We start from the raw sequence: 14,472 nt of genomic DNA on the forward strand, positions 1-14,472 counted from the left end.
TGCAGGACAACAGCTGCAGCCCAGCAGCGTCTCACCTGGCATGTCGAATAGGTTCTAAGGAGCTTGGGGGGGGGGGGGTGAAGCGGAAGAGGCGGTAGCAGTGGAAAAGTAGGAGTTAGCCGAGGAGGACATGGAGGATGGAGTAGGAGTAGGAGAAAAAGAGGCAGGTCTGCATGCAATCCGTGGCGGTAAGACGGTAACACCAAATCAACATGAATGCCATGGGTTACATGCTTGACGGCCGTCAGAAGGTTCACGCAGTGGGAAGTAAAAGTTATGTACCTTCCCTGCCCGTGCTTGCTAAACCACGTTTCTGTGGTCAGATGTATTTTGGCACCGACACTGTGTGCCAGAGATACATTCACTTGCCGCTGAAAGTGGCCATATAGCTCTTAAATGCCCTTCTGTGAGAAATATTTCCTTACGGGGAATTTCCATTGCAGTGCGTCTCCGAGTCAACCAGTTTATATGGCAGTAGTTGGCGGACTAGCAGTTCTGACAAGCCAGCGGTCAGCCATTGGGAAAGAGGGTTATCCGGCGTCATTAACTTTTTATGCTCTGACATTTGGGATGGGGAAGCTGGCCTTCTACCAGATGAACACAACCACGGCACGGTGGAAGGTGGAGTAGAGGACAAATGGGAGGAGAGAGGAGAAGAGGCATGACGCGGAGCGCCGGGAGTGTGACTTTGTGGGTTCTGACGGCTCTCACTGGGCTAAGTGATGGGAGGCAAGGTGCCTTCTGAAGGCGGTCGTCCCTAGGTGAGTGTTGGACTTATGCGTTGACAGCACAGGCTGCAGATGGCAACACTATTGTCAGCAGCTGACACGTTAAAAAAAGCCCACACTGTGCAGCCATGTGCCGGTGTCCTGGGAGTGCAAGATGTGACGGTGCATGGTGGATGGCTCGCTCATTTGCAGTCTGATTTTTGCCTCCTGTGCACTGCGAGTTCTGCCTGCTTCTCCTCCTTCTCCTCCCTATCTGCTGCTGTGTCTCTCCCTCTGAACTCCCCTCCTCTTCCTCTCTTGTGGGCACCCATGGGATGTCCATTGACACGTCATCATCCTCATCCGATGCCAAGTATGGCTGCACATTGGTAAGGTCTGGGAATGGATGGGAAAATAATTCCTCTGACTCGAGTGGAGGGTCTATGGTGGTGGTGGTAGTGTATTTGGGGGTGCACACAGAAGAGAGTGGGGAGGGTGCAGATACAGAGGATGAGGAGGGTTCGCTGCAAAGATAGGTGAGAAGGAGGTTGTTGCACAATGACAGGGATATCTGGAGGCCAATCACATTCTTGACGACTTACAGTCGGGATTCCGACCCGGAAGGGGTACTGAGACCGCTCTGGTCAATGTCCAGGACGATCTACTGATGGCATTAGACCAGAACGACTCTATGGTCCAAGTCCTTCTGGACCTATGATCCGCTTTTGACACTATTGACTATCAAGTGTTACTGAACCGGTTGAAAGTGGTAGCCGGACTAGATGGAAAGGCCTTGGCATGGATGGTCTAATTTCTCCAGGTCAGGGTACAACGAGTGAAGCTGGGGGTGTTTCACTCAGCCGATCTCCCACTGTCCTGTGGAGTACCACAAGGCTCGGCACTATCTCCAGTCTTGTTCAACATCTATCTAAGACCATTGGTCGACATCATCAGGAGCCAAAATCTTCAGTTTCATGTTTATGCGGATGATACACAACTGTACTTTAGGCTTGCCAAAGGTACAGTTGATCAAGTCGATCTGGCTGGATGTCTCATGGAGATCGATCACTGGATGAGTGCCAATCATCTAAAGCTTAATGGCACCAAAACTGAATGTATTACATTCAGTGACCAGAAAATTACACCCTCAGCACCCCAATGGCCATTGTATTTTGGACCTGTCCCTGAGACAGCCATCCAGGTCAGGGACTTAGGAGTGGTCTTGGATAGTGTTGATCACGAATATTCGAATTTCGAATTTTTATCGCGAACATAGATACTTCGAAAATTCGCGAAAATTTCGAATATAGTTATATATATTAAAAATTTCGAATATTCGAATTTTTTCAGATTTTTTTTTAGATTTTATTTTTTATTTTTTTATCAGTACACATGATCCCTCACTGCTTCTAGCTTGTGGGCCAATAAGAAGGCTGCAATATACGTACTTGACTTTAGGAGTAGTAGTGTTTGCGAATTTTGCTCTATATTCGTTTTTTTGGAATATTCGCTATATTGCTATATATTCTTGTTTTAGAATATTATGAACATTCGAAAAAACGAAGTTATAGCAATATAGAGAATATTCGAAAAAAATCGAATAGAGCAATTTAGCTAATATAGTGATATAATCTTCTTTGTCTAATAGTTGTAAGTTGAAAAATTCGCAATAAAAAATTTGAATCCGAAAATTCGAATTCCGAAAATTCGCATATTACACAATCATTACCTTTCCGATTTTTTGAGTAAAAAAAAAATGCAAATTTTCGAATTTGCGAATTTTCTACGAATATTCTACAAAATATTCGTGAAATATCGCGAATTTGAATATGACCCCTGCCGCTCATCACTAGTCTTGGACTCCAGATTAACCCTGGCTCCTCAGATAAATCATGTGGTTAGTACCTGCCACTACCAGCTGAAACTTCTGAGGAGGATCTTAAAATACATCGAATCCCCTCTCAGGAAAGCCTTGGTCGGAGCAGCGATCAGCAGTCGGTTGGACTATTGTAATGCCTTGTACATGGGACTCCCTAAGAAGAACTTGCATAGACTTCAACTTGTGCAGAATGCCGCAGCAAGGCTACTAACGGGTGTCACTCCCTCTCTAAATGCCTTGCACTGGCTCCCCGTTCAACAAACGGGTGATGTTCAAGATTGGATGTTTCATGCATAGCGTATTCCATGGTGTGGGGCCATTGTACCTGCGACGTAAATTCACCAGGTACGCCCTGTTGAGGACATTGAGGTCTAGTAACTCTGCGAATTTTAACATCCCGCAAGTTAATAAGATCAGACGTGGAGGTAGATCCTTTTCGGCTGAAGGGGCCAGATTTTGAAACCACTTACCTCTGGCCCTGAAAATGATTCCCAGTCCTCTCTCATTCAGATGTGCACTGAAAACCTTACTTTTCAAACAGGCGTTTGTTCTTCCTATATAACACTTATTTTGGTTCATATAATTTTGGGGGTTTTCCTAAATCTTAGTCTATAAATTCACGGTTGGTAATGTCCCTTCTTTCTTAAAGATACTTTTTCCTCACGTTTATTAATTTTGTTCTCTTCGCATTTTCTATATCTCGCCCGAACCCTTTGAACCTTGAGATCCCCCTACCTTGACTCCTTTTTTCTTGATTCTCTATTTGATAAGTGCTAGGAAGTTGGTTTCTGGAATAGGTGCCATATCCTCTAGGCCTTTGCGGCCCATGGTAAAGTGTCATGTCTTCTTCTTTTTCCTCCCTTGTTGAATAAGCCAGCTAAGAGCATCGAGGCCCTAAGGGTAAGACTGCGTGTACACAAGACAAGTGAGCCACTCAACCAACTCTGGTGTGTCCTTTGACGTAACCGCACGCACCTTCTCCAACTTCCTCCTTAGGCTCCGGCCTGGTTCACCTGCCCGACCCCTACCGCCCCTGTGGGACAACCTTTTCCTCTGCCTGTCATTTTCAAAATGACACTGTGCTAAAGTCGCTAGAGAAGAGCAGTATTTGTGGAAGTAGGTATATCGCAGGCCTCAATCAGTATTTGGTGGAAGCTGGTATATCAAACCCTTTTAATCAGTATTTTGCGGAAGCAGGTATATAGAACCCCTTAAAAAATATTTGGTGGAAGCAGGTATATCGCAACCCTCAATCTGTATTTTGTGGAAGCAGGAATATCGCACCCCTCAATCAGCATTTTGTGGAAGCAGGTACTCACACCCATCAACCAGCATTTTGTCAAAGCAGGTATATAGAACCCCTTAATCAATATTTGGCGGAAGCAGGTATATCGCACCCCTTTAATCTGTATTTTGTAAAAGCAGGTATATTAAACCCCTTAATCAGTATTTTGTGGTGCAGGTATATCGCACCCCTCAATCAGCATTTTGTTGAAACAGGTATATAGAACCCCTTAAACAATATTTTGTGGAAGCAGGTATATCGCACCCCTCAATCAATATTTTGCGGAAGCAATTATATAAAAACCCCTTAATCAGTATTTTGTGGAAGCAGGAATATCGCACCCCTTAATCTATATTTTGTGGAAGCAGGTATATAGAACACTTAATCAATATTTGGTAGAAGCAGGTATATCGCACCCCTCAATCAGTATTTTGTGGAAGCAGGTATATCAAACCCTTTAATCAGTATTTTCTGGAAGCAGGTGTATCGCAAGCCTCAATCAATATTTGGTGAAAGCAGGTATATCAATCCCCTTAATCAGTATTTTGAGGAAGCAGGTGTATCGCAGGCCTAAATCAATATTTGTTGGAAGCAGGTATATTAATCCCCTTAATCAGTATTTTGTGGAAGCAGGTGTATCGCAGGCCTCAATCAGTATTTAGTGGAAGCAAGTATATCAAACCCCTAATCAGTATTTTGTGGAAGCAGGTGTATCGCAGGTCTCAATCAATATTTGCTGGAAGCGGGTATATCAATCCCCTTAATCAGTATATTGTCGAAGCTGGTGTATCGGGGGCCTAAATCAATATTTTTTGGAAGTAGGTATATCAAACCCCTTAATCAGTATTTTGTGGAAGCAGGTGTATTGCAGGCCTCAATCAACATTTGGTGGAAGCAGGTCTATCAATCCCCTTAATCAGTATTTTGTGGAAGCAGGTGTATCGCACCCCTCAATTAATATGTGGTGGAAGCAGGTATATCAATCCCCTTAATCAGGATTTTGTGGAAGCAGGTTTATCGCAGGCCTCAATCAATATTTGGTGGAAGCAGGTATATCGCACCCCTTAATCAGTATTTTGTGGAAGCAGATGTATCACAGGCCTTAATCAGTATTTTGTGGAAGTAGATATATCAAACCCCTTAATCAGTATTTTGTGGAAGCAGGTGTATTGCAGGCCTTAATCAATATTTGGTGGAAGCAGGTATATCAATCCCCTTAATCAGTATTTTGCAGAAGTTTGTGTATCGCAGGCCTCAATCAATATTTGGTGGAAGCAGGTATATCAATCCCCTTAATAAGTATTTTGTGGAAGCAGGTATCTCGTAGGCCTCAATCAGTAATTGGTGAAAGCAGGTATATCAATCCCCTTAATCAGTATTTTGTGGAAGCAGGCATATAGAACCCCTAAATTAATATTTGGTGGAAGCAGGTATCTCGCACCGCTCAATTAGTATTTTGTGAAAGCAGGTATATACAGTTGCAAGAAAAAGTATGTGAACCCTTTGGAATGATATGGATTTCTGCACAAAATGGTCATAAAATGTGATCTGATCTTCATCTAAGTCACAACAATAGACAATCACAGTCTGCTTAAACTAATAACACACAAAGAATTAAATGTTACCATGTTTTTATTGAACACACCATGTAAACATTCACAGTGCAGGTGGAAAAAGTATGTGAACCCTTGGATTTAATAACTGGTTGAACCTCCTTTGGCAGCAATAACTTCAACCAAACGTTTCCTGTAGTTGCATATCAGACATGCACAGCAGTCAGGAGTAATTCTTGACCATTCCTCTTTACAGAACGGTTTCAGTTCAGCAATATTCTTGGGATGTCTGGTGTGAATCGCTTTCTTGAGGTCATGCCACAGCATCTCAATCGAGTTGAGGTCAGGACTCTAACTGGGCCACTCCAGAAGGCGTATTTTCTTCTGTTTATGCCATTCTGTTGTTGATTTACTTCTATGCTTTGGGTCGTTGTCCTGTTGCAACACCCATCTTCTGTTGAGCTTCAGCTGGTGGACAGATGGCCTTAAGTTCTCCTGCAAAATGTCTTGATAAACTTGGGAATTCATTTTTCCTTCGATGATAGCAATCCGTCCAGGCCCTGACGCAGCAAAGCATCCCCAAGCCCCCACCACCATACTTCACAGTTGCGATGAGGTTTTGATGTTGGTGTGCTGTGCCTCTTTTTCTCCACACATAGTGTTGTGTGTTTCTTCCAAACAACTCAACTTTGGCTTCATCTGTCCACAGAATATTTTGCCAGTACTGCTGTGTAACATCCAGGTGCTCTTGTGCAAACTGTAAACGTGCAGCAATGTTTTTTTTGGACAGCAGTGGTTTCCTCTGTGATATCCTCCCATGAAATCCATTCTTGTTTGGTGTTTTACGTATCGTAGATTCGCTAACAGGGATGTTAGCATATGCCAGAGACTTTTGTAAGTCTTTAGCTGACACTCTAGGATTCTTCTTCACCTCATTGAGGAGTCTGCTATGTGTTCTTGCAGTCATCTTTACAGGACGGCCAATCCTAGGGAAAGTAGCAGCAGTGCTGAACTTTCTCCATTTATAGACAATTTGTCTTACCGTGGATTGATGAACAGCAAGGCTTTTGGAGATACTTTTATAACCCTTTCCAGCTTTATGCAAGTCAACAATTCATAATCGTAGGTCTTCTGAGAGCTCTTTTGTGTGAGGCATCATTCACATCAGGCAATAGTTCTTGTGAAAAGCAAACCAAGAACTGGTGTGTGTTTTTTATAGGGCAGGGCAGCAATAACCAACACCTCCAATCTCATCTCATTGATTGGACTCCAGTTGGCTGACACCTCACTCCAATTAGCTCTTGGAGATGTCATTAGTCTAGGGGTTCACATACTTTTTCCACCTGCACTGTGAATGTTTGCATGGTGTGTTCAATAAAAACATGGTAACATTTAATTCTTTGTGTGTTATTAGTTTAAGCAGACTGTGATTGTCTATTATTGTGACTTAGATGAAGATCAGATCACATTTTATGACCAATTTGTGCCGAAATCCATATCATTCCAAAGGGTTCACATACTTTTTCTTGCAACTGTAGAACCCCTTAATTAATATTTGGTGAAAAGCAGGTATATCGCACCACTTAATCTATATTTTGTGGAAGCAGGTATATCGAAACCCCTTAATCAGTATTTTGCAGAAGCAGATATATTGCAGGCCTCAATCAATATTTGGTGGAAGCAGGTATATCAATCCCCTTAATCAGTATTTTGTGGAAGCAGGTATATAGAACCCCTTAATAAATATTTGGAGGAAGCAGGTATATCGCAACCCTCAATCTGCATTTTGTAGAAGCAGGTATATCAAACCCCTTATTCAGTATTTTGTTGGAGCAGGTATATCGCACCCCGCAATCTGTATTATGTGGAAGCAGGTATATAGAACCCATTAATCAGTATTTTGTGGAAGCAGGTATATCGCATCCCGCAATCTGTATTTTGTGGAAGCAGGTATATAGAACCCCTTAATCAATATTTGGTGAAAGCATGTATATCGCACCCCTCAATCAGTATTTTGTGGAAGAAGGTATATCAAACCCCTTAATCAGTATTTTGTGGAAGCAGGTATATTGCACCCTATAATCAGTTTTTTTGGGGGCAACAGGTATATCACACCCATTGCAAATAGTTGTTCCAATAGCGCTTGTCCCTCTATATACCTGCGGTATCGCAGCAGAACCGCACACAACTGCTGCACAATACAAATGCGCTATAATATACTTTCTATGTTAGAAAATATATTATAAGTATATCACACCCCTCAGTATGTCACACCTATCGATAGCACACCTATACCAGTACTTAAATGGACTTTTGTGGCCCTATTAGCTAGCATTTGGTGTCCTTAACAGTCTGCGCTGTTCCACAAAGCAACCTCTCCCTACACTGGCAAAACACAGAATGTAAAATGGCTGCGAGATCGGGTTCTGTTATAAGGTGGGGGTGTGTCCATGTGCTAAACCGTCTCAATTGGCTGTCCTGTCCCACCTGATGGATGTGTCATGGGTAAAAGTTTGGCGCAATGCATAAGAATATGGCGCCTGTGAACATTGTCATATTGTCACGGCCATGGCTATGACCGTGACTCCTGAACCGCATGCGGTTGTCAGCGGTTTTCTTTGGTGTTCAATCACAGGTGAGGGCTGTGGTATTTGCCTCACCTGTGGTTGCCGCTGGCAACAGTGTGTATGTGGCAGCGTAGCAGGCTGAGCTGTGCCATTGCAGCTCGCTACGTTGTGCATGCGGTTTTGAGTTATGTGTGTAAGTGTGCACTTCCTTTTTATGTTATTGTGTGCACGTCTCCTTTAAGTGGTGTTTTCCCTTCCCTGGTGTTGGAAGGGTTAATCTCCTTCCTAGTGTGTGTGTGCACTGGGTGTGTCCGACTGTGGGGTGTGGCTTCTTGGCCTATATAGCCTCACTGCTTTTGCAGGCCTGCAGGTTGCTTCAGCCATGCTTAGCTGAGAGCAGCCTCATGTCTTTATTACCTGCCAGTAAGAGCCACCCCTGTGGTCATAACCATAATGTCGCTTTAAGTTATTTCTAGTTATGTGTGATGTCCGTGTGATGTTTTATATGTGATTTTGTGCAGCTATGGATCTGGGTCCCTGTGTGGGGATGCGTTTGTGATCTGCACCCTGCTAACACAGGGATCCAGTCAGCAAGGCTGTGGCAGGTAGGTGGAACTCTTTGTTCACCTGCCATATCCATAGAGCTGTTTATGTCTCCCCTTTTCCTGCAGCTTGGCCGTTGAGACTCCTGCTCCTCCGTGTCTAGGAAGAGTGGGCTTGTCTTACTCAGCTCCTAGGTGAGGGTCATCTTGAGGGCTAGCAGGGACTTTTAGGTTCCGGAGCATGGGCCTTCCTACCATCAAGGTTGGCTCATGTAGCTAGGAGCCAGGGTCAGGTTAGGGATGCGTTTAGGAGGTGACCTGCTCCCTAATCCTGTCTTCATAGCCAAACAGCCGTAACATCACCGGGCTCCACACGGCTGAGGATTTCCCCCATCCTCAGCCGTGACACATATGTTTGCATGTTAGGAGAATCGCAAACGCGCAAAGTTCGCCGCAAAACGATTGCCGGGCTCACCGCAAGGCCATCTCTAGGCATATATGCAAATCTAAAATCTATTATGAAGTCTGCATGGCCGTGACCCTAATATAGCTAAACATATAATCATGTCTGAGCATCCTTAAATAACAAATCGGAACAGAACATTAATAAATCAAGAAAAAATGCCATACCAAAGGAGGAACAATGTCAGTGGTTCAACCCTCGTACCTTGACACGCGTTTCGCGTGTTACCGTTACTGTGTTGCTATTCTTCTCTCCTTAACTTTTGGGGTTACTTGGATTAATTTATTGTTTAATTGTTTATTTAATAGATAATTAATTTTATGGCTCAGTTGCTATTTATTTGTTTTGATGAATGTTTTGATTTATAAATCAACTAAATACACCCCAAAACTGGTTGTATCAGAACACAATTTTACCCCAGAATCAATGAGGAATGGATGTACTTATATCAATTAAATACACCCTAAAACTGGTTGTATCAGATCACCCCAATAACAGAAGCAAGGATTACTGGAATTACTGATGTATTAAATATTGCAAACAATCTAAAATCTGTATTAATAGATCACTTTGTAACCCTTATTAGTGCAGCAAGGTGTAATAGAATAGCCCCTATAGTACACTCTCCTATTGGTGTGCAATGTCTCTCCCTGCACTAAGTTCTCTGTAAACTGTTGGAGACCGAGCAGGCTGAGACATAACAGGGGCTGGCTATCTGCTGGTTGGTTGTCTGTCTGCATGGCATGTGCAGCACCAATTTTAGAAAAAATGTGATTCGTTACCACGAAGCGCAAGGAAATTTGACTTTGGGGCGAAACAAATTTTTCGAGAAGTTCGGATCGAATTCCCCTTCATCAAGTTCGATTCGCTCATCTTTAATAATATTGATGGGTATTGAAATTATTAGCATATTTTTACATTACTTGTGTACTATACCAACTGTAATTTCATTTATCCACCAGGTATTGTCTATCTATTATGTGTTTGAGACAGAGAAAGAGAAAAAATGTAACAACTTCGATCTGTCGGTGACAATTCAGGAGGAACCTGACTGTAAGATATTTGCACCTTCTGGTTATTTTTTGATTTTCCATTTACTGTATAACCTGTAGGGATAGAAAGAATATGACCAGTAGTACGGCACATGCCTATCTATGTAAGGACCATGCACAAGAGCACACGGAGACTCTACAGATCAGTATTACAGACCAGTGGCTAATATGCATGCCTCTGTATCGTTCTAGTCAGTAGACTAAAAAAGTAGAGTGAAAACTCTTGGAAATGACCACCCAAAATGGTGTTAACTATGGTCTTATAGAGGGGTGGTCTTGTCAAATAAGATATCCAATATGCATAGTGCAGTTTATGATGGAACTAAAAACCTTTAACAGTAAATCTGGTATGGATGAAGGAGTGATCCTCTTAATGATATGTTTTTTATCATGACTATAGTAGCAAAAATAAGAAAGCAAACAGAAACATTAATTTCACTTTCTGTAGGCTTGACCCTAATATATCATCTAGCACTAAGTTCTGCATCACTGACATAGCAGACTCCAAATCTTTAGTTATATGACTTCTAGAGAGTAAAGATGGGTTGACGACCATAAGTCTCTACTGTATCAGTGCAATATAGCTTTTGAGCTCATGCTGAGACTTCTAGGAATGGCCTGCTAGAAGGGTCAAATGCCAAGTCTTCTTCTTGTGGCCAGTATTCTCTCCTCCTCTAAATTTAATCTCTCCTACCGCTAAACAGATTAAAACAAGTAAGAAGGAAACCATCTCTGCTTGACTGGCAGATTCCAACACTGGAATCTTCCGAGCCAAACATCCATACAAACATTTGGTGTCTTGTGGGAAAAGACACCAAATATCTCATACACATAATGAACATACAGACAGAAAAAAAATCTGGCTTCTGTAGTGGTCAGGGTTAAGTGAAGAGGAATATGATGCTAATTAGTTTTACCTTTTTGGGCATTCAGAGATTCTACAAGGAAAGAGGATACTTGCAGCAGAAGGAGGACTTTTGACATTTGGATCTTTAGACTGTGACAGTTTTTGTTAATGTGTTGTTTAGCAATTTGAAAGTTATGGCCTATCCTCCAACACCTTCTTTCCCAGCAACCAGATGCCTTAGTGTAGCTCAGAGCTGGAATTCGGCACCGGAACCACACAGCTCTGTCCATTCTGTAGAGGACAGGACTGGTTACAGTTGGGCTGCAGTACCTGGCTCACAGTAGATGGAACGGTGTAGATGTAGATCATCACTTGTAAAAAGTTGGAAAACCCTTTTATGCTTGACATACGTACACATGAGGTGTTTGATGGCCACTTTCTGAGCAACTATTTATGGTTGGTCTGTGTAGGTTGACATTCTGAAAAACAACACCGTAGTTAATCTGATAAATCAAAGACAATCACCAAATTTTCAGGGACTAGTGTCAAGCTTATACTGTGTATATGAGGTGAAAAACTGTTTGTAGACCCAAACTCACACACATTACTGTGGCAATTGTGCTGTACGCTGAAGATAGAATAGAAACACTTCTCTTGTCAATGGGGTGTGTCTAGTATTTCAGCTTGTCCTATTCACTTGACATAACCCATTGACAAAATGGACCAGACAACTCTTTTAAGTGAAATTAAATGTAATTGAATGTATCCTTGCAATTTCCCACACAGTTAAGAGACCTAAAGAAGCCTATTCTACTGTTTCTGTTACTATTTGTACCAGGTGAGTTCTATACGTTGCTAATTCTGTGAATGTGAACATAAATATAATATTTACCCCTATATGGTATATAGAGATAGGAGTCAAAAAACCTGATTTCTTATTTCCACCTCTTTTCTGCCACAACCATCAAGGTTCCATCTTTGGGACCTAGCAAGTCTCTACCCCTTTTGGTTGATGGTTATGGTGCCAGGACTTTTCTTCAAATCTCTTTACAAAAGTTGGAACCAAACAATGCTAACCATGGCCAATATCCTTTGTAGATAAGCACTTAAAATGTTCTAAAAGACTCCTTATTGAATAGTTACTGTAGTAAATATAGATTGGGGCTACAACTAAGATGGAGTTTGAAAACACACTTGTAGTCAGCTCACCTGGCTTCTTAATTGTAGTCCTCTGGGTGCACGGAAAATAGCTGGAAAGCTTCAAACATGAAGAAAGTCCATCCAGCAGTCCTATGAGCTGCATAAAATCTTCTATACTTTATTTTAAAAGATCAACAGGGCTAGATCCTCACTGCCTGTCTTACGTGTTTCAATCATAAGAACTTAGTCATAGCATATGTTACACTGTTAAACGCCATCTTTAAATAATGATCAGTTTTAACTAACCAGAGGTGAAGGCCCTCACTTATCAGTGAGTGGTGCATGCTGTAATTCTCAAACTTGACATTATTTTGTAGGGATTGACTGGTTTACTCTACATTCAGGGCTCTAATCTATTAGCCAGAGGAAATAGTGTCTCAGTCTTGAGGACTTGGTATTTATATGTGTAACATAGGCAGTCCATTGATTTTGATGAGAACAGTGTAATGCTTCATTTCATCTATGGTTGGGAAACCCTTCTAATAAAAAAGGGATGCCCAAAGAAATATTATTTCTGTGTTTATTTTGCTATGCTACATGAAGAATACAACATTTTCAATGATAAGAGTGATCTTCTTTGGAGAATATTATTGCATTGTGGAAAATATCTTTAAGTATATTTTCACCTGGAGGCAATAAATATGAAAAATGCTTGTTGGATTGTAGTTGTATAGACTACCAATAGAATGCAGTTCTCATATCAAGAGACTACATTTATAATCTGTTTATTTTTTTTGCAGATTCCTTAAGAACCATGATGCCACCATGTCCATCATTGATATGTCTATGATGACTGGGTTTAAACCAGATATAAATGACCTTAATAAGGTGAGTTCCAATCAGGTTTGAGTCAAAGATCAGATTTAATAACAAAAAATTTAATAATAAAAAAATTATCCCATCAGATTTTTAGAGTACATCATGTGATGAAGGGACCAAAGATCTCTAATCATAAAGAGTAGATGATTGAGAAACTTCAAGGAAATTGTCATAAAAAGATTTATTCCCTTAGGCTAGTTTCACACAAGCGTTTACAGATCCGTCAATGCTGGACGCCGCTGGAATGCCGTCCTACCCCATTAACTATAATTGAGTACACCAGTGATCCAGCCAAAACCTGGCAAATATACCAAGAATTGGCTGGGCAAATACCCTTATGTCCTACTGATTCCCACCATTCTATGCCGGAAGGCACATGCCTGCTGGAAGGCTGTGCCAGTAGTGTGAAACCAGCCTTTCAATAATGTACGAGGAACCAGACATAAAAAAATAGCAAATACCGCTAATTAGAAATCATACAGAAGACATAACCTTCTAGTACAAGGTATTACTACTTATTATCATTGAACTTACATTCAAGCAAACATTAAAGGTGTCTTCATTGAATGGGGCCAAAACTTGAACCAAAAACCACTACGAAGGTATCATTCATTTTCCTAGCAGAAAGTACAACCAAATAAGAGAATTTTAAAAGTGGACTTTCATTGAGACATTGATTTATTGGTAAAGATGGAGAAAGAGATTATACCTTTCGGTGTCTTGGATATACTCAGTTGTAAAGAAGTCTGCACAGCAGAAAAGAGCCCAGGAATCAGCCCAAAAGGCCATTAAGACACCCTGAGAGGACAAACAACATCTTGTAGATAATGATCTAGCCCTAACACAAAGAACTGTCTAAGGTAGAGAGATGATCTTTAAGGATTGCACTCTAAGTTGACCATGAAAGATATTTGCCATTTTTACATTATTTTTTCTTGCCATGAATATAAGCCAATAGCAGACAATTACAAGAACAATTTGGGAGGAAAAACCCTCCATGTGTGCCACTCTTTAAGAAACAGCCATCATAGGCCACTTATAATACAGTGCCCTGGCCACCCTACAAGGCTTGGGTAGGAGTGGTGTAGGACTAGATTTTCTGTGGACACGCCAAGTGAATAAAAGTTATTAAGACTAAAGATGCTTAGATCAAAGCCGATATTATAGAAAATGGGATCCTGGACAGCAAGAAAAGTTGGATTCGGATTTTTCAAAACATACATATAAAACTCAAGTATGAAATTAATTATATTTTCATACAATGCCCACACAGTACTTCCCCCCAGTTCAAAAAACACTACCATACAATGCCTTACTAATACTATATAGTATCCAAGTAATACTGCTGTAAAGTGTCTACTGTATTCAATATTTATTATACTTTTATATAGGGATGTGCTTTACAGACATTATCATCACTCACTGTCCCCAGTGGAGCTCCCAATCTAAGTTACCTACCAGTATGTCTCTGGCGTGTGTGGGAAGAAATTGAAGTACCCAAACTCCACACAGATGCCCTTGATCAGAGGACCCCAGGGTTGCAAGACACCAGTGCTAA

At 41.5% G+C, this 14,472-nt stretch overlaps 1 protein-coding gene across 5 annotated transcripts in view; it reads left to right on the forward strand.

The window, feature by feature from the left end:
* The window catches only part of LOC120986497 (A.superbus venom factor 1-like), a 694,107-nt gene that overhangs the window by 615,600 nt on the left and 64,035 nt on the right, over window positions 1-14,472 (forward strand). For all 5 annotated transcript variants that reach the window (XM_040415118.1, XM_040415120.1, XM_040415117.1 and 2 more), the window contains 3 exons: window positions 9,959-10,049; window positions 11,682-11,733; window positions 12,836-12,923. In XM_040415118.1, the coding sequence (XP_040271052.1) occupies window positions 9,959-10,049; window positions 11,682-11,733; window positions 12,836-12,923 (231 nt within the window). The remainder of the gene's footprint in view (window positions 1-9,958; window positions 10,050-11,681; window positions 11,734-12,835; window positions 12,924-14,472) is intronic.

Source organism: Bufo bufo, chromosome 1, assembly GCF_905171765.1.
Source record: "Bufo bufo chromosome 1, aBufBuf1.1, whole genome shotgun sequence".
NCBI classification, from domain to species: domain Eukaryota; kingdom Metazoa; phylum Chordata; class Amphibia; order Anura; family Bufonidae; genus Bufo; species Bufo bufo.